Source organism: Aristolochia californica, unplaced genomic scaffold, assembly GCF_029961685.1.
Source record: "Aristolochia californica isolate CCGP_79_NKW_82.1479 unplaced genomic scaffold, dmAriCali1.0.hap1 SCAF_5, whole genome shotgun sequence".
Taxonomy (NCBI): domain Eukaryota; kingdom Viridiplantae; phylum Streptophyta; class Magnoliopsida; order Piperales; family Aristolochiaceae; genus Aristolochia; species Aristolochia californica.
The window spans coordinates 37196756-37217446 of record NW_027182214.1 but is presented as its reverse complement, the minus strand read 5'-3'; the positions used below and the strand labels follow the sequence as shown (position 1 = coordinate 37217446).

General features: G+C 37.3%; 1 protein-coding gene across 1 annotated transcript; it reads left to right on the top strand.

Annotated features, from left to right (window-relative positions):
- The first annotated feature begins 291 nt into the window (after nucleotides 1–291).
- LOC137965299 (RING-H2 finger protein ATL52-like) lies at nucleotides 292–762 on the top strand. The gene has a single exon (XM_068811622.1). It carries the CDS (start codon nucleotides 292–294, stop codon nucleotides 760–762), a length of 471 nt encoding a protein of 156 aa, XP_068667723.1.
- Nucleotides 763–20691: the final 19929 nt, after the last annotated feature.

The following is a 20691-nucleotide window of genomic DNA, read 5'->3' as shown; positions in this document are numbered from 1 at the left end:
GAACCTTTTGGCATATTTGTACGGTAACTAACACACGTACTGTTTCGTAAATACAAATTGAATGCCTAATCATTGTGGATTAAATAATGTTAGAGATCATTTGTTGAATTGTACAAGCTTCCCGAAACGTGACAAGAAAGCTGCACCCTTTTTCCTTTGAAAGTTGAAGTATTCTCATCCATCGGACAATTTCGTTTATTTTGAAGTAGAAAAATATGCTCCTCCAAGCATAAGCTAGGTCGCCAATCTTCGAAATAATCATCTCGCCATGCTCTGGCTCGTTCCTTCGACATGGATGAAGAAGGCTCCAACAACATCTCCCCGTTCTTCATCGCTCTCGTCGGGTTCGTTTCAGCAGCCGTCATCCTCACCATCTACCAGTGGATCGCCGCCGGACGGTGCGGGCAGCCCCAACCGCCTCATCCCCCTCCCGACTCATCTCAGGACGGCGAAGAAACGACGGGTGACGTCCAACTCTCTGCCTTGCAATTGATCCCGGCATACAGATACAGCAGCAAAGAAGTTGCTCCGGCGGTGCTCGGAGCAGACAAGACTTGTGCAGTCTGCCTGTGCGAGTTCAAAGAAGGAGAAGACGTGCGCTTGTTGCCGGAGTGTCTGCACTGTTTTCACGTTCCATGTATTGATATGTGGCTTTACTCGCACTCCAGCTGCCCCCTCTGTAGAGCGGCCACAGTGGTAGAGCAGCTTCCGGGGTTGGTTCCCTCCCCGCATTCCGGCAGGTTTCAAACGAGCGGCGATTGATGATGAACCCACTCCACTGAGTTGACAGGCTAATACAAAAGATTGTAAATGTCTTTCTTAACTTTTTTGTTTCATTCAACTTGAACCGAACTGAATTGGAGTTCATAGGTTGTGTTGGGGTATCTGCAAATTCTTCACTAGATCTAACTTTTGCTTTTCGTTTATAAAAAAACAACAATTTTGAGGATCCTGAATCTTCAAATAGTTTGCCCTTGAACAAAGCAAGGAGTTTTAAATTTGCGTTGACGTGGATCATTACTCAAAGCATCTTTCCCATCGAAAATTGGATTGTGGCCTCGTCCAATAAATTCATAAACACGTAAAGAATTTCTACCCTTTTTTAACCTAAACTGGTTTGAATTTATTATAGAAAATGACTTTAAATGCGTATTATTGCATGAATAATGCAATCGTCTTTTCACATGTATGAGACTAAACTACACAGAGACTATTATAGCATAATAGCAGTCAAGGGAAACACAACTGTCGTCGTTTGATTTTTCTTCCTCATTCTAACCTCTGTAGGCAAATGCTTCTTTTTTTAATGGTTTTGAGATCATCGGTTGACGGGTGGAACCACCAAGAAAATGACTTCATCAGGATGGTTCATTCATGTGCGACTACATGAATTAAAAATCTTAATTCAATTTCATGTTGAACTGATGTGGGGTCCTGCTTACAATACTAATTTGTATTATTATGATTTTAATATTATATTTTATGCTTAGATTTATATTATTTCATGGAAATTATCCATTTGACTATGATCATATGCTAAGAGGGAATCATATGAAAGCATACTTTTGTTAGAACTTAAAATTTTATTTTGATCAATAATAATAAAATTTGGGGTAGTTCACTGTTGTGACATTTAATTACGTCGGTTTTTATACCTCGCAAGCGTATGAATCGTTCATGTAATCTAGCAGTAAGCGAGGGTCATATCCATAGGGAGGATTTAATTTTGTGTATTCTTCAGTCAACTAGCCTAACCAAATATGATGAATTAATTTGAATTAAACACTGATTATATCCTAAATTATCAAGTAATGGTCTAATTAACTACTTGCACAACAGGAAACATCAACTCTGGATTTTACTGTGATTCGTGCCTCTCTCGAGCGCCACGTAACCACGAGTATGGAATCTCAATCCTTCCGTCTAGCCCTTCTCGGGCGCCTAGAGTTAATGACAGAGATCGGATTACAACAGAATGCAGATAATCAATTTCTTATTGTGATGATGCTAAAATTACAAAATAGGGCAGACGTGTAATTCAGGTTTCCTATTCAATTCACTTAAAACTTTAATCCAAACATTCCCACAACAAATCATTCTCTTAATTTAAATCATGGATAAGAGATTGGATTTAAGATTCCAGAAACCAACCTAAATTATAATCCTGCCCTAACTAGCTAATTACTCAAAATTCAGAAAACAAATATTCAATAAACAACCATTCTCAAACCAAATTTAATAAGCATTCAAAACCTAAGTTCAAACTATAGGAAACTAATTAAATTATAAAATGACAGATTACTCCCCTTCTTCTTCCTTTCGCTCGGGCAGCAATTTCGTTCTCACGGTTGCTGCGATTTCCAGAAATTGCGGGCTTCAGATTGCAAGAGCGAGTGCCCGGAGGTGGAGACGATGCCGGCGAAGAAGAATAGAAATCCACCGAGGGAGGTGGTGCGGCGAAAGATGGAATGAAGTCGAAATCCTCTAACCGGCTCTCTCGAGTCCTGGTCGGAATCTAGAATCGGTGCAGGAGGATCCCTCTCGGGTCACCTCTCGGCCTGGCCAGCAGAAAACGGCAGTGTCGAACTCGCCACGACAGAGACTCTCTCGAGGTCTCCTCGGGTCTGTTCTCAGTTGCCGGACGGCGGTGGACAAAGGTGGCGCACGGCGGACGACGGTTGGAGGGAGGCCTCTCGGGTCTTCCCTTCGACCGGTCGGCGGTAGCTTGAGAGACTCTCTCGAGCTCCCTCTTTCTCCTCCCCCTCCTCCCTGGTCTCAAATTGATTTTTCCTTAAAATTCACCTACCCCTTTCACTTATGGCATTTCTTTAAATATCTCCTTCTCCACACAAAATTCTCCTTAATTTCCATAATTAAATCCATAAAAATCATTAAAAGCAATGAAATAAACCCTAAAAGCAATAAAATATAATTCAGGAGAGAAAAATATGCAATATAAGCAGTGATTAATGCCAAATTCAATAAATGCACATTTCATTTGAAAACCGATAAATAACCACCTATAACTCAATTATAAGGGTTATTCTATTTTAATTAACCTAGTTCTCATGTCAGAATTTGGCATCCATCACACCCCCAAACCTAAGTCTTTGCTAGTCCCTAGCCGCACAACAACAGAACCAAAATTAAGCCTAGGAAAACAAAATGCCACTTTCATAGGGAACATGATTGCATTTAGCGTATGCAACAAGTCGTTAAACCCCTACTTTACGGTAGTGGACGAGTTGTGTCTCGTGAGGGTTTGCTTGGAATTTACCCACAAAATTCATCTAAATCAACAATATAAAAAGAAAACTGAAGAAAATCTACTCCTCATTAGCATATAACTAACACTTAGTATCGTAAAATATCTAAAAATCCTTTGAAACCCTGCTCAATTTGAAAACCTATGTAAAATATAACACATTATCAATCCAAATACACTCATTGTTTCTCCACTTGAACCAATGTAACCCATAAGCAATTACTTCAACAGAACAAAGAGGCAACAGATAACAATAAAATCTTGGTCACATCACAATTAAGAGAGAATAGTAAAGTAAGCCTGTTGTCTGACAATCTCACAAAATAAGTATTTATATTTCAACCTACAACTTCTTTCAACTTACAATTCATCATCAAAGTTAAGGAAACTCATTGCTTCCAAATTTAAACCCATTTTTCACTATTACCAGCATAAATTTTTTTTCACTGAATACTTTTGGTATTACCACCATTTTGTATTCGTCCTCACTGCACATGCACTAATTTTTTAAGTAACCGACTGTTCCGGTGCATGTCCCTGGGTTTGCCCAAGCTGTTTCTGAGGTTATTTGTCTTTTGCAAGCAAGATCATATCCATTTGCATTCATACATTATAACAAAGAATTTCACTGAGATAAAAAAAAAGAATAAGATCAAATAGGCATACAAGACCATACAAGACTATTCAAACTCACATAGATACACACTAGATTTACATGTTCTCTTTTGCAACCGAGTTCCAAGTCTAATGCAATAGTAATTTATCCCACTGAATTCTCATGGATCACAACAAATGATATCAGAATTCTAATATGCATATTCTACACAGTTTTACAAAAAAATTTGAAACACATTTGAGCAACTAATTTTAACTCTACTAAAGTTAACCACATACTGAGAGGAGTAATTTGAAAACCACAAACAAAAATCAAAATAAAATCATTGCTAAGACCTAAAAGAGCCATTCCCCACCCCCCCCCCCCCCCCCCCCCCCCCCAAACCTAAACCTGACATTGTCCTCAATGGGGAAAAGTTAAAACACTAGAACGACAACAAAAAGGAATAAAAACTAAAGAATAATAAAATTCATGGAAACCACATGCTCCATTGACAACCCAAGAAGTAAAGCAAAGCCAAAACAGTGTAAGGAAAAGAGATATTAGCAAACACCCCCAAACCTAGAGCATGACACATCATCAAACAAACCAACTAACAATCACTAAAATCAACACAAGCAAGAATGAATAAACCAAAAATAAAAATTGTAATGTACAAAGGGATAGAAACGTGGGGATTACCCACAATGTGCTAAGTTTATAGCCTTAAGCAAGACTCTGATGCAGTCAAGATGAGTGGACGGGTTCCTCCAAGAGAATCACCATCACCTCCTCCGGTGTTGGGATATTCTCAGGATACGATTTGAGCCTCTGACCGTTAACTTTGCAAACCGACCCGTCTCTGTGATTGCGGATCTCAACAGCGCCATGAGGAAACACCTGTGTAACCTCAAATGGACCTGACCACCTGGATCTCAGCTTCCCTGGAAACAAATGCAATCGTGAGTTATAAAGTAAAACATTCTACCCAATAGTAAAAGACTTGCGAAAAATAGATTTATCATGTAAAAGCTTTGTTTGCTCCTTATACAGTTTGGCATTCTCATAAGCATCATGATGTATCTCCTGCAACTCATTCAATTGCAATTTCCTCTCCTCACCCGCTTGAGCCAAATCAAAATTCAAAGCCTTAATGGCCCAATAAGCTTTATGCTCAAGCTCAACAGGTAGATGACATGCTTTGCCGAACACTAGGCGAAATGGAGACATCCCAATAGGAGTCTTATAAGCGGTTCGATAGGCCCATAAAGCATCGTCCAATCGAGTGGACCAATCTTTCCTATCAAAGTGAACCGACTTCTCCAAAATTCGTTTGATCTCCCTATTAGAGATTTCCACTTGGCCACAAGTTTGCGGGTGGTACAGAGTGGACACCCGATGAGTGATGGAGTATTTCTTCAACAAGGTCTCAAATGCTCTGTTACAAAAATGAGATCCCCCATCATTGATGATCGCTCTCGGGATACCAAACCGATTAAAGATGTTTTCTTTTAAAAACTTTACCACCACTTTGTGATCATTTGTTTTACATGCAATAGCTTCAATCTATCTAGAGACATATTCAACAGCAACAAGGATGTATTGATAGCCAAACGAGACAGGAAAAGGACCCATGAAGTCAATACCCCACACATCAAACAATTCAACAATAAGAATGGGGTTAAGAGGCATCATGTTCTTCCTAGACAAACAACCAGTCTGTTGGCATCTATCACACACAAGACAAAACTCATGGGCATCTCTAAATAATGAAGGCCAATAGAAACCACATTGCAAGACTTTAGCCGCGGTCTTTCTAGAACCAAAATGTCCACCACATGCGTGGGAATGACAAAATTCAAGAATGTTGGCAAAGTCTTGCTCAGGTACACAACGCCTAATGACTTCGTCTGGACACACCTTGAACAAATAAGGGTCATCCCTAAAAATATGTTTGACTTGGGAAAAGAATTTCAACCGATCTTGTTTACTCCAATAATCAGGAATCTTACGAGTTACAAGATAATTGACTATGTCAGCAAACCAAGGCAATTGGGATACTTGGAAGTTGTTCATCAGGGAAGGAATCATTTAAAGGAAGGGATCCTTCCTGAGGTGCTACACAGATCCTAGATAGATGATCAGCAACAACATTCTCACAACCCTTCTTATCTCGAATCTCAAGGTCAAATTCTTACAATTGCAAGATCCATCTAACCAAGCGAGGTTTAGTGTCCTTGATGGATAATAAGTACTTCAAAGTAGAATGATTAGTGAACACTAGAACCTTTGACCCTAACAAATATGATCTTAATTTGTTCATGGTAAACACAATAGCTAGCAACTCCTTCTCAGTGGTAGTGTAATTCAATTAAGCATCCTGAAGAGTGCGACTAGCATGCTGAATAACATAGGGAATTTTATTTGCCTTTTGCCCCAAAAACAGCCCCCAATGCATAATTAGAGGCATCACACATCAACTCAAAAGGCAAAGACCAAGTAGGGGGTTGGACAATGGGTGCAGTGGACAAACATTTCTTCAGTGTCTCAAAAGCTTGAATACATGCATTATCAATGGCAAAAGCAACATCTTGAGCAAGCAAATTCATCAAAGGACAAGAAATTTTGCTAAAGTTCTTAATGAAGCGCCTATAGAACCCAGCATGGCCAAGGAAAGAACGTATCCCCTTCACAAAAATAGGTGGTGACAGATTGGCAATTAGGTCAACCTTGGCTTTGTCCACTTCTATACCCCGCTCAGACACTACATGTCCTAAAACAATTCATTCTTTTACCATGCAGTGGCATTTCTCCCAATTCAAGACTAAATTGGACTTAATGCAACGGGACATTACGAGTGAAAGATTGTGCAGACATGTCTCAAAGCTAGAGCCAAACACAAAAAATTCATCCATAAAGACCTCTACAAAGTCACCAATCATGTAAGAAAAGATACTCATCATGCACCATTGGAAAGTGGCGGGCACATTGCAGAAACCAAAAGGCATGCGTCTGTAAGCAAAGGTGCCAAACGGACACGTGAATGTGGTCTTTTCTTGGTCTTCTGGAGCAATGGGAATTTGATTTTAACCGAGGTATCCATCTAAGAAGCAATAAAAACTGTGGCCGGCCAATCGCTCTAGCATCTGATCAATGAAAGGTAGTGGGAAGTGATTCTTCCTAGTGGCGGAATTAAGTTTACTATAGTCAATGCAGACACGCCACTTGGTAGTAGTTCTTGTGGGAATCAATTAACCACTCTCATTTTTTATTATCGTTATCCCCCCTTTCTTAGGGAGAACTTGAATTGGACTCACTTAGGTAAATGATGTCTGACACAAGCAACTTGATGACTTCTTCTCTCACAACCTCCTGCATATGGGGATTTAACCTATGTTGCATCTCACATGAGGCTTTAGTCCCCTCCTCCAAATGAATACGATGCATGCATATGGAGGGGCTAATCCCTTTTATGTCATCAAGAGTCTAGCCCAATGCATCTCTGTGTGCTTGTAAAACTTCAGTTAGTTGTTCCTCCTGCTCAGTACTCAAATCAGAGGCAATAATGACGGGAAAGAAGTTCATGGGCCCCAAGAACGCATACTTCAACGTGGAAGTGGCTTAAGATCTAGCTTGGGAGTTTCAAGAGGTTTGTCCAAGTCAAGATGAAGATCATGTGGATGATCAGTTGTGACAACCTCATAAGCTTCCTCCAACAGAGGTACAGAATTGAGTAAAGAGTCAACCTCTCGAAAATATGCTTCCTCATCAAAATAGTCCATGTCTAAAGATGTTATGTAAGACTCATAAGATTCAAGAGTGGATTCATCATCAAGCATAACAGTCTCTATCTTAAATGCAAGACTCAGATCATCAGACTCAAGTGGATGGTGCCCGACATTAAACACATCAACGTGACCTTAAAATTTCCAAAAGACAACTCCAACTCATTAATTTTACAATGAATGACAACATTAGATGTGGCTAAGAAGGGACATCCTAGGATGACAGTAATTTGGTTGGTCACATTGACTACTGGTTCTGTATCAACAACAATGAAATCAACCGGGAATAGAAATTTGTCCACTTTTATCATAACATCTTCAACTATTCCTCATGGTATCTTGACAGAACGGTCAACTAGTTGAAGTGTGATGGGGCTAGGCTTCAATTCCCCCAAACCTAATTACTGGTACATAGAGAAAGGAAGCAAATTCACACTTGCCCCTAAGTCAAGAAGAACTCTCTGGATGGTGTGTTCACCAATGACACATGAAATTGTGGGGCATCTAGGATCTTTAACTTTAGGAGGAGTGTTGTGCTTCAGAATTGTCCTTACATTCTCAGTAAGAAAGACTTTTTTGTTAACATGTTGTTTTCTCTTCTGTGTATAAAGGTCTTTCAAAAATCGGGCATAAGCAGGGACTTGCCTAATAGGGACTTGCCTAATAGCATCAAGAAGTGGAATGTTAATGTGAACCTTACTAAACAGTTCCAACGTTTCATGCATGCTATCTCCTTTCCTAGGTGGGCCCGATAACCTCTATGGATAAGGAGCTGGTGGGACTTGGTTAGGGATCTGCCTAGCTGTTGGTGGAGAACTTGGAGGTTCTTCACTCAATGATGTGTCCCCATTGTCATCCTTTGACTCCTTAGACTTAGTGGTCCCTACCCCATTGTTCAACTCACGACCACTCCTAAGGGTGGTTATGGCTTTGGCTTGCTAGTGGTGAGTATTCCCGCCTATCATGCGGGTGACCCGGGTTTGATCCCCGACAACGGAGCCAAAAACTTGTTGTGAAATTTAATTACGCCGACTTTAATACCTCGTAAGCGTACGAATCGTTCATGTAATCTAGCAGTAAGCGAGGGTCATATCCACAGGGAGGACTGAATTTAGTGTATTCTTCAGTCAACTAGCCTAACCAAATATGATGAATTAATTTGAACTAAACACTGATTATATCCTAAATTATCGAGCAATAATCTAATTAACTACTTTCACAACAGGAAGCATCAACTCTGGATTTTACCATGATTCGTGCCTCTGTCGAGCGCCACGTAACCACGAGTCCGGATTCTCAATCCTTGCGTCTAGCGCCTCTCGGGCGCCTAGAGTTAATGACAGAGATCAGATTACAATAGAATGTAGAGAATCAATTTCCTATTGTGATGATGGTAAAATTACAAAATAGGGTAGACATTTAATTTAGGTTTCCTATTCAATTCACTTAAAACTTTAATCCAAACATTCCCGCAACAAATCATTCTCTTAATTTAAATCATGGATAAGAGATTGGATTTAAGATTCCATAATCCAAGCTAAATTATAATCCTGCCCTAGCTAGTTAATTACTCAAAAATTCGAAAAACAAATATTCAATAAAAATCCATTCTCAAATCAAATTTTATAAGCATTCAAAACCTAAGTTCAAATTATAGGAAACAAATTAAATTATAAAATGATGAATTACTCCCCTTTTTCTTCCTTTCGCTCAGGCAGAAATTTCATTCTCACAGTTGTTGCGATTTCCAGAAATTGAGGGCTTTGGATTGCAAGAGCGAGCAGTCGGAGGTGGAGACGATGCCGAAGAAGAAGAATAAAAATCCACCGAGGGAGGTGGTGCGACGAAAGATGGAATGGAGTTGAAATCCTCTGACCGGCTCTCTCGAGTCTTGGTCGGAAGTGCGGAATCGACACAGGAGGGTGGTCAGTATCTGAAATCGGCGCAGGAGGAGCCCTCTCGGGTCACCTCTCGGCCTAGCGAGCTGAAAATGGTAGTGTCGAACTCACCGCGACGGAGACTCTCTCAAGGTCTCCTCGGGCCTGTTCTTGGTTGTTGGACGGCGGTGGACGAAGGTGGCACGTAGCAGACGACGGCTGGAGGGAGCCCTCTTGGGTCTTCCCTTCGACCGGTCAGCTGTAGGTTGAGAGACTCTCTCGAGCTCCCTCTTTCTCCTCCCCCTCCTCCCTGGGTCTCAAATCGATTTTTTATTAAAATTCACCTATCCCTTTCACTAATGGCATTTTTGTAAATATCTCCTTCTCCACACAAAATTCTCCTGAAATTCCATAATTAAATCCATAAAAATCATTAAAAGAAATAAAATAAACCCTAAAAGCAATGAAATATAATTCAGGAGAGAAAAATATGCAATATAAGCAGTGATTAATGCCAAATTCAATAAATGGACATTTCATTTGAAAACTGGTAAATAACCACCTATAACACAATTATAAGGGCTATTCTATTTTAATTAACCTAGTTCTCATGTCAGAATTTGGCATCTATCATTCACTTAGATCTTTGTATAAGAGATGACTACATATAGGGTATTGGATGTTGGACCATACATTAACAACATGTCCCAATATCTTACAATATTGTGTGTGAAACACTAAGGATTGTGATTCACTTGACCTGGATAGTTGGGCCTTCAACCTATGAACCTGCAACTCATCTTCTTCTCTCACTTAGATTCGGGGTAGCTTGCATTGGTTCTTGAAGCACTCAACTTTCAATGGTGTAGCTTCGTACTTGAACAATAATCAGATCCAAGCATAAGACCTTCTATTTGTACTTCAAATTGAACTGAATTTTGTGTGAGATGTAATTCTGGAAAAAAAAAACAAAAATAGATTATCTTATGCTTCTAGCCACTTTGGAGATTTTGTATTTTTAATATAACTGGAAGGTTTTATTCCTAGGTACAATTGTCAAATGAGCAAAAGCATACTTTTGTTAGAACTCATTAATCCAAAAAAGTTTCATTATACACAAGTATGGATATTTATTACCCATTGTAAATGAATATTTAATAAATTTTATGATGTAACTTTTTAAAAATAGTTTTGATTTAACTGTATATGGTAATTAAACTTACTGTGTCATGTTAGGAAACCCCATTTCGGGATGCCTCATATGACTAGAGTTTGAGTGAGATTAGATGTACATTGAAAGAATCATTATTGGATCTGATAAGTTCTTGGGCTATATATAAGGTCACACTAATCTATGAAAAGTACTCGACCATATCTTGAGAGAGAAGGACTTGCCATTAAGGAGTGGTCTTAAAATAGGGTTGTGTAGCATAGGAGGAATTTTTGCAAAGAGTAATACTTCGACATTGTAAAATCTTGAAATTTATGAAAGTTCATATTCATTTATCTATTTTAAAGATAACTCAAATTTATTTTTTGGAGAACAATTGAAATGAAAGCTTTTCCTTAAATTTCCTCATTTGCAAAGTTTTGTGAATTGAGAAAATTCGCCCCCCCCCCCCCCCCCCCCCCCCCCCCCCCCCCCCTCCCCCCCACTCCCCTCGTATAGCTACTTAATATGTTAGAAACAATGTCATTATAGTAGAGTCATAAGAAGAGAAGATCATTTTTATCAAGTTTGGACTTAATAAGATAGCCCATACATAAATTTGGTGGTAAGAGAGAGTTTTATAAAACTAGGAGGTTAGAGTAGAGGACGACTAAGAAAAGGGTAGTTTTGGCATTTATGGCAAGCAATAAGTGAGGCTTAAAAGAAATCTACAAATTGGAAGGATTTCTTAATGAATGCAAGTAGAAATATTTGTCCTTAAAACCTTCACATTTTGTCTAATTCTCTCTCTCACTGATTCCTAATCTCTTCGTTCCCCACCCATATTCATCTCTGGGCTAATCTCTCTCTAGTCCCTTCTTTGTTTTGTTACACCAAAATCTTGCCCTTTCATCATTCTTGCTTTTCTTCTCACCTACTATTATCAACTACTCCTTAAATAATGAGAAGTGGTAGAGCCATAAAGTTTTGAAAGAGAGGAAAAATCATAGAAGGGATAAAGGGGAAAAATAAGAGAAGTAATGAAAGGGGCATAAATTTCGAGGTGAGGGGGCAATCATGACTGAAAGAAGCTAATACAGTGGCTTCCAAAATTTTAGGAGGACAATTGCTCCCTCTTGGTTATTTGGCTTTCCCCCTAATGAGAACTTGAACTTTCAATCTCTTGCAAGCGATGAAAAATCTCATTCCTCCCTCTCATACACATGGGGAGAAAAAATCCTCTCCTCTTGTCAAGCAAACTACCTTTGTTCTTTCAAACAAAACCATAATAGTTGAAAGAGAGGGGGATAGGTGGTGTCAACATTGACATAACCAACGAGGGAAGGCCACACAAAAAAAATTTACTCTCATCACTTGATTTTTCACTTCCTATTACTTTACATTTTCTCTAGTCATTTAGGAGTGAGAAGATAAATAACACATTCTTGAAGGCCATTGTCACGAGCAGAAAAAAAAAAAAAAGAGGACATTTTGTGTTGGCCCAGGTGGCTTCTCAAGTGGGGGGTGAATTGACATTTATAAGTTACAAATTAACTAAGGCATGGATACATAAAATATACAATCATGCAATTCCAATGTAAAGACATTCGCAAGAATTTTTGTTATCGATGTTCCCATCAAATCACTACCCAAGAACCCGTGCTTGGGAAATTTTTACTATTTTAGCTCTAATAATTGCAATGGACATCAAAGAGAAATTTTTACTATTTTAGCTCTAATAATTGCAATGGACATCAAAGAGATTTCGACTCTCTTTAAGCAACATTTAGCTCAAGTACAAGATTTTACAAACAATCTCCTCAAGAGATTAGCTAGATTCTAGTTTGTGAAGTTGGGTCCAAGGCCTATCCCAAAATGACTAGCCCACTTAGGAAGCCTCTTTCCGAACTAATAAACTCAATATCTTTGTACTCAGTAACCATGTAGGACTATTCCTTAACATAGCTCTAGTTATGCCCTTTCTATCTAGATTGCAATAGGAGTTGGATGAACCTTTCACAAAAGAAAAATCAAAAGAAAGGTAAAACACTTGCACCCTTTCACTTGGAGAGTACTTTCTCTTTGAGAAATTCAAGCATCCAATGTTGCAACACAATGGAATGAATGGGAGGTTGTCTAATGCAGATGCAAGAAGAGGTAGAGGAAAGAGTTTGGAAATTAGTAAGGGAATAGCTCTCTTTCACTCAAAAGCACTTTGAGAAGTAATTTTAAGACTTTGAGAATAAATGTTCAAGGATATGCCAATAAATTCTCATTAACTTCTTCTCTTACAATAAGTTCCCCAAGCCAAACTCACAGTTTTTTGCCTGTTTGTAAAAATCAATGTTTACACTGATCAATCAGTGTAAAGTGACTGATCAATCAATCATGAGTAATAACTATTTTTCTGTCAAAATGTGTCTTATTGATCGATGGTACAATCGATCAATATCTTTCCATTGGGTCTGACATTTTAAGTTGATTAATCATTGCCAAGGTATGATCAATCAATTAGAGTTCCCTCTAGCAGTGCAATGCAAGTATGATTGACCAATGAACTCCCCATGATCAATCATGCTTTATGTCCTTGACTAGCATGATTCTATTTGATCAATCAGTCATGTAGGATGATCAATCATTCAATGTAAAATTCACTTGCCTGGACACCATTGATTGATCAGTACAAATGGGATTATTGATCATGCTTTATAACACAAAATGGTCGTGTTCTAGATGATCGATCAATCGACTTAGGTTGATCAATCATGCTTTACAATCTTGGCTTATGCACTTTTGGAAGATTGATCATTGGCAGAGGTTCATCAATCATTAATTTGACTTTTAAAAGTATGAGAATGAATGATCCTAAGTACTCTAACATGTTTGAAAAGATGTATATGATATTTTAAAACATGTATGAATGCAATGTATGTCCTAAAGCTTAAATTTTTATTATACCTCAAATTTGAAGGAGTTTGGACAACTCTTCTTTTACATAGATTAAATTTTCTCATGTAGAATTAAATCGTAAACTCTAGTCTTCACTTTGCCTTCTTCTTCCAAGGGTGCTTCTTCAAGAGTTGACTTTCCATGTTGCTTGAAATCTTGAGTAGGCTTGATTTGTTTAAAGCTTTAGACATTGAAATATATGTCTCTTGAAGGTAAAGTATATGAAATACTTAATTTACAATTTGTCAACTCTATTATGTTTTGTTATCATCAAAAGAAAGGAGTCAACCTATGATCAACATTTTGTGGATGGGAAAAGCTCAATCATAAGTCATAGGACAAACAACAATGACAACGAGTAATCAATAATAGTTTTTAGAAATTGACTGCCTTGGACTTAACACAGAAGATCTTGATTAATTAGGCAAGGATTGAACAAAGAATAAACCCTAGAGCAAGAAGATAAAGGAAGAATCAACATTGTTTCCCCTCAAGACTCTCTCTAATTGACTCGACAAGTAGAGTTGAATTCACAAGCTTGGTGAAAAAAAAAATCCTTCAAGTTGACTCAATTGTGACAATTACAACTGTGTATTTGAGATAGAATTATTAACGATTTAGGTGAGCACTTGAATTCTTTTGCAAACTGTTGAAGAGAAGAAATGGAAACCTCTTGCATGACTCTCACAATAAGAAGTCTTACAAAGCCAAAATTATTAAGAAAGGAGATATCATAGAAGAGTTTCAGTTTAAAGGCGTTTTAGCTATGTTAGTCTTCTATTTATATTGAGTTATTTAATTATGCTAGAACTTATCTTTAAGTGTTAGAGTTTGGGTGCAATTGGGGCAAGGGTAGTTTATTTGTAATTGGACTCTACTATTTTCCTCTATTATAAATAGGGGTTCATGTACTCTGATTACATAAAATCAATGAAGTTTTTCTCGTTTCCATAAATTCAACACAAACTATTGATTTTCAGGAATCCATGGATTTAGCTCAAGGAGAAAAGAGAGAGGGACTCATTTGGAGAAAACAGGAGGAAGAAGAGGTCATGGAGTTATGTCCTAATCCTCACCCTGAAGCTCAATTTATAGATTGATAAAACTATAATATTATAATTATGCTCCTAGAACTTAAACTAATTACATCAATGCCATCTCTGTGAGATGACTCTTTATTTACCATCTCCCCATCATTATATGGGCCTATGGGCCTTCTCCTTGGTCTATGGGCCTTGAGCTCATCTATCACATCTTTTGGATGTGTGTGCCTTTCTTGGTCTTATGGGCTTAGTCCATCTTCTAACACACTTGGATGTGTGGGTCTTCCGTGATCATGTGGGCTTGGGCCCAACTTCCAACACTCCCCCTCAAGTTGGGGGTGAAAAAACATCATAAACACCCACCTTGCTACAAATGGTGTATAGGATCTTCTCGTATAAAATGGCAGTCCACTATATCTTCCAACACAGACTTTCTTGATTAAGGAGCTTACCCAGATGTCACGATCAAAAGAGTGGTAGCCATGAGAGTTAGAAGCAATTATTTTGGATTACTTAAGTTTTTCTTATTTTTTAAGTGATAAATTTTTGGAAAAGAGAAATATTTAACTGACTTATTATAACTTGAGTACAATGAGCTTCTATTTATAATAGAGGAAACAAGTAGAATCCAATTTCAATTAAACTACCCTTTGTCCCAGTTAAACACAAAGTCTAACACTTAAAGATAAGTCGTAATATAATTAAACAAATGAACATAAATAGAAGACTGAAATAACTAAAATCCCTTTTAACTAAAATACTTCTATGAGACATCCTCCCATGAAATTGAAATTACTCTATGAGGCTTCTTTCTATGAGGGTCATTTAAGACTCTCCCATACCTGCTCTTCAACACTCGTCCTCAAGTTGGAATTTATTACTTCATATTACAAAGAAAAAGATTATTGGTCTTCAATCTTCTTTGGCTGAAAAAATCTTCGTAGATGTCAATTCTTTATCTTAGGTTCTCCCACTTTCTTGAATACTTTGGTTACATAAAAATTACCGCATCAAGTGGAATAAAAAACCAATTTCTCTTACTTCTTCTTCTACTTCTCCCCCTCAAGCTAGGGATAAAATGGACATAGAGATCCAGCTAGGATAAAACACAACATGGGAGAAAAAAATGACTCCTAGCCATATGACAAAGCTTCATACACCAATCAAAATGGTAATAGTTTCAAACACAATCCACTCAATTTCAAAGGTGGAAAAATGATCCAATTTTAGGGCACAACTAAGAGGCTACTCACTTTTTAAGAGTAACTAAAAAATACCTCTTGGGTGAAGAATAAAAAGACTTGACTCAATTTGGAAGTTAGGCACGCCCATATACTTTTTAAGGAGTGGGTCATTGCTCTGAAGTGATGAAAACAAAAAGATGATAAATTGAAGAAGAACTAGAGAAAAAAAAATTTTAATAATAAGGAGGAGACTACACAATAGACATACTTCAAATCAAGTTTCTAAAGAAAATAACAAGAACTTGCTTATCAAATCACTAATGATTGTGACCTTCTTTTCTGGTAAAATGTAGGAGAGAGTGTAACTGAAGAACTGTAAACATAAAGCCAAGTTGGACCAAGTATGACCTCAAAGATACTTTTTTTGGGGTGAGCATAATTTTTTAGATGACGATGTTGAAGATACACAATCAAGTAATAAAAAAGAAGAAATTGGAAACAACATCCAAGCAAGATATCACCTACCTTGGAAAAACACATCATGGACTGATTTAATCTAACCAAAACTCACTGATTACAAGGGAAATTTTCCTAACAAAAGTAGGACTCTAGGAGAAAAGAAAACTTAATTCACATTAATGCATGGAGAGGTAATAGGAGAGAAAATAGGAAAAGCAAATATTTTTGGCAAAACTGACATTGATACTTTTGATATCAATATCTCCCAAAATATAGCTTGAATAAAAAATAGTTTGTTGCTAAAAAAACTAGAATCAAAGTGATTTAATTTGATACCCAATTTGACATAAAAATTGTTATTTTCAGGATTCCATGGTGTTAATATCTTCAAGTTTCAGTAGTGAAAAGAAGGAAGGAAAAACAAGAATGTTGGAAGATGAGCTCCAACCCACACGACCAAGGAAGACCCACATATCTAAGAGTATTGTAAGAAGGACCACACTACCAAGGAAGACCCACATATCAAAGAGTATTTTAAGAAGACGCCAAGCACATAAGAAGTAAGAACTACCATGATTACCACATAGTTGGCATCCTTATCACATAAGTTGGAAGATCAAGAAGGACTTGCAAAGATAACCACGAACTGGCATCTTTATCTTATGGTCACGTCAATGAAGAGTTCTAGTTTGAGTTATGTTTGTCTTTTATTTATATTGAATTAGTTAATTATGCTAAGACTTTTCTTTAAGAGTTAGAGTTTGGGTGTAATTGGGACATTGGACTCTACTACCTTCCTCTATTATAAATAGAGGTTCACATAGTCTGATTATAATAACATCATGAAGTATTTCTCTTTTCCATAAATTCAACATGGTATCAGAGCAGGTTCTGTGAATTGACTTGGTCAACCCACAGAGATAATGACATCATTTTCTCTAAACCCTAAACCCTAAGTTAAGGTTCGTAGTTTTTCTTTTCAGTTCCTACACCCATACTTTTTTTTGCGTTTTTCACCTCTATATTGAGATTTTCATATTGAAAATTATATATTGACGAAAATATATTTGAGTCTAATTCCCAAGGAACAACGATTTTTTCCAATCGGAGTTATCTACAAATAGAAACCGATATTTGAATGAGCGAAGGTCAGATTACAAAAGAGGTTTGAGTAGTAGCAGAAAACTTCAACTTTCGAGGTATTTTATGCTATCAATAACAAGACTTTATAAGGATATATAACTATCTATCTATCTATCTATATATATATATATATATATATAGATAAATACCTGTAAGTCTATTCTCTTACCTATTCAACCAATTTTCAATCGGATTTATCTACAAAGAGAAATCGATATTTGAAGCACCAAAGGTTAGATTGAAAAAAAGGTTCAAGCATCAACAGAAAGCTTTAACTTCTGAGGTATTTTATGATATAAAAAATTAGAATTTATATGGAGAATTATATATATAAATAAATATCTATAAGTATATTTTCTTACCTATTCATCCAATTCTCGATCTGAATTTTTTATAAGGAGATATTGATTTTGGAAAATTCAATGGTCACGCTGGAAAAAAAAAGGAGAAACAGTTCTTAGTTCGGCCAGATGACAGAGACCGAAGTCTATCAGATTATTTATCTTCTGATAATTATATTTTATGAAGAAAATTTATACTTGGATGAAATTTATTTAAATCTAGTTTCAAAAGGATAAATTTAATGCCAATCTGATCTATATTTAAAGATATATTCTCATTGCAAGAGTCAAAGGTCATGTTGGTACCCTGTTGCATTGAAAAATCCGAATGTAAGCCAATTTTTTTGCGTCACTATATCTCACTTCTCACTATATCAAGAAAATATTTCACTTCTCCCTGGTTTGAGGGCTTATTACTATATCTCTGTTATTTGGGCTTATTTCTACATCTATGATATTTGGTCCAAGCTGTGATTACTGCCATTACTTCCCAACATGAGGGGGAGAAGTACAAGAAGTACAAGAAAAAGGTATTTTATTCCATATGTTGTGGATAAAGCTTATGTGACCAAAATATTCAAGAAAGGGGGAGCACAAATGAAGATTGTGCATCTAAGAGGAAAATTTAATATCAAATTATTTCATGGGTTCTTTTGCAAGGTTTATTATTTTGGTTCATGTTATATGTTTTGGAAGATGGTCATGTTATATTCAATTGCAGCTATTATGTCTCTTCGGATGAGACATTATTATTGAAAAAGAGGTGGCCTCAGTGTCATTTCTCATACCATCATTTATTTGACCCCAAAAAAAATATCAACGGTTGGGATTCCATGACGGAGGAACTTAATACCCCTTAAAAAATATCAACGTTTGGGATTCCATGAAGGAGGAACTTAATAACCCGTCAAAAATATCAATGGTTGGGATTTTATGATGAAGGAACTTAATACCCCGTCAAAAATATCAACGGTTGGGATTCCATGAAGGAGGAACTTAATGCCATGTCAAAAATATCAAAAATATCAATGGTTGGGATTCCATGACGGAGGAACTTAAAAATATCAATGGTTGGGATACTGTGATGGAGGAACTTGATACCCCGTCAAAAATATGTTATACCCCTCCCCCTCCCCCCCTCCCCCCTGAATTGGCCAGCTGGGACTCATGGAAGATGTGGAGGACTGCCATTTTATACAAAAAAGATTTTACACTCCATTTGCAGCAAGTTGGGAATTCATGATGTTTTCTCACCCCCAGCTTGAGGGGGAGTGTTGGAAGATGCGCTCCAGCCCACACGACCAAGGAAGACCCACATATCTAGGAGTATTGTAAGATGGGCCACATGACCAAGGAAGGCCCACATATCTAAGAATATTGTAAGATGAGTCCAAGCATGTAAGTAGGACCCACCATGATTATAACGAGTTGGCATCCTTATCACATAAGTTGGAAGATCAAGAAGGACTCACAAAGATAACCACGAACTGACATTTTTGTCTTATGGTCACGTCAATGAAGAGTTCTTGTTTGAGTTATGTTTTTATTTTATTTATGTTAAATTATTTAATTATGCTAGGACTTATCTTTAAGAGTTAGAGTTTGGTCGTAATTGGGACAAAGGTAGTTTTATTGTAGTTGGACTCTACTACCTTCCTCTGTGATAAATAGAGGTTCATGTACTCTGATCATAATAAGTCAATGAAGTATTTCTCTTGTCCATAAATTCAACAGAGAAGATAAGAGAAAAGAATAAGGAGAGAAGAGAAGTGGATGGTTGGGTTAGGAAAAGAGAGGAGGAGAGCAAAGGTTGAGAAGAGAGTAGGATTTGGGTTGTGAGCTTCAATGCCTAATCCGCCATCTTAAGCTTTATTTAGGGAACCACAATTTTCTTTCTTTCAGATCCTTTGTAGCAAATAAGGTCTCTTATAAATCTCAACTCATAGGGACAATCCAACTTTCAAATAACCAAGTGTTGGAGTTCAAGAGAGTAGAGAGGGCAGCAAAATAGTAGAGGCACGTAGACGAAATTTCATCATGCTGGGATTTAAACATATGTTGATTCACCAACTAAATAAATAGAACACATGAGCAGCACCAAGTGTGAGAGGCCTTGCAACAACATGTGTTGGAATTCTAGCTCATAGAAAATTGATCCAAGTCACATGTACATAACTGAATCTCAAATCATCAATCTTGATAAAACAACTTGTAACAACCAATCTTGATCAACCTTTTAATTTAGCTACAAGAAGACTAGGATGATAACATCTTCTTAATCACAAGGAATTATTCCTCACAACTTCTCATATGAAGATCATCTTGTCTTGAAGTAATCCAGAGATCAAATAGCAAGGAAAATTTGTAAATAATAACCAGAAATAACTTATCTCTTATGGTTAGACTCCTTCCTTCATGAGTAATTTCATGGCCAGATCTTCATAATATTTTTTTTGTATACTTCATCAAAGGGGATCCTAAACTCTATGCTCTGATACAATATAGAATTTAGGATCCCATGATAAGAACTTCAACCAAACTAAGAAGAAGAAGGAGAAGAGAGAGATAAGAGATCAATCACCTAGGGAGAGAGCTTGGATGGAGGAGAAGAGGGAGAGCGGCTACCAAGTGAGAGAGCTTGGACGAATTTTTGGGAAAACGAGGAGAGAGCTTGAATGCTCTACCTCTTAGCCAAGGCCTCTATTTATAGCTTTTACAATGCCCTTTTAGGGCTACAACATTATAAGAGAAGAGACATAAAAAGACAAATAATTACAACTTCATGCCATCTTTATGAGAAGTCTTCTTATTTACCCTTATGCCACCTCTTAGATGTGTGGGCTTTCTTTTCTTGGACATGTGGGCTTGATGCCATTCTTCTAACACTTTTCTTGGATGTG

Coding starts and splice junctions, on each gene's coding strand:
- LOC137965299 (XM_068811622.1), top strand. CDS start 292: ATGGATGAAGAAGGCTCCAACAACATCTCCCCGTTCTTCATCGCTCTC.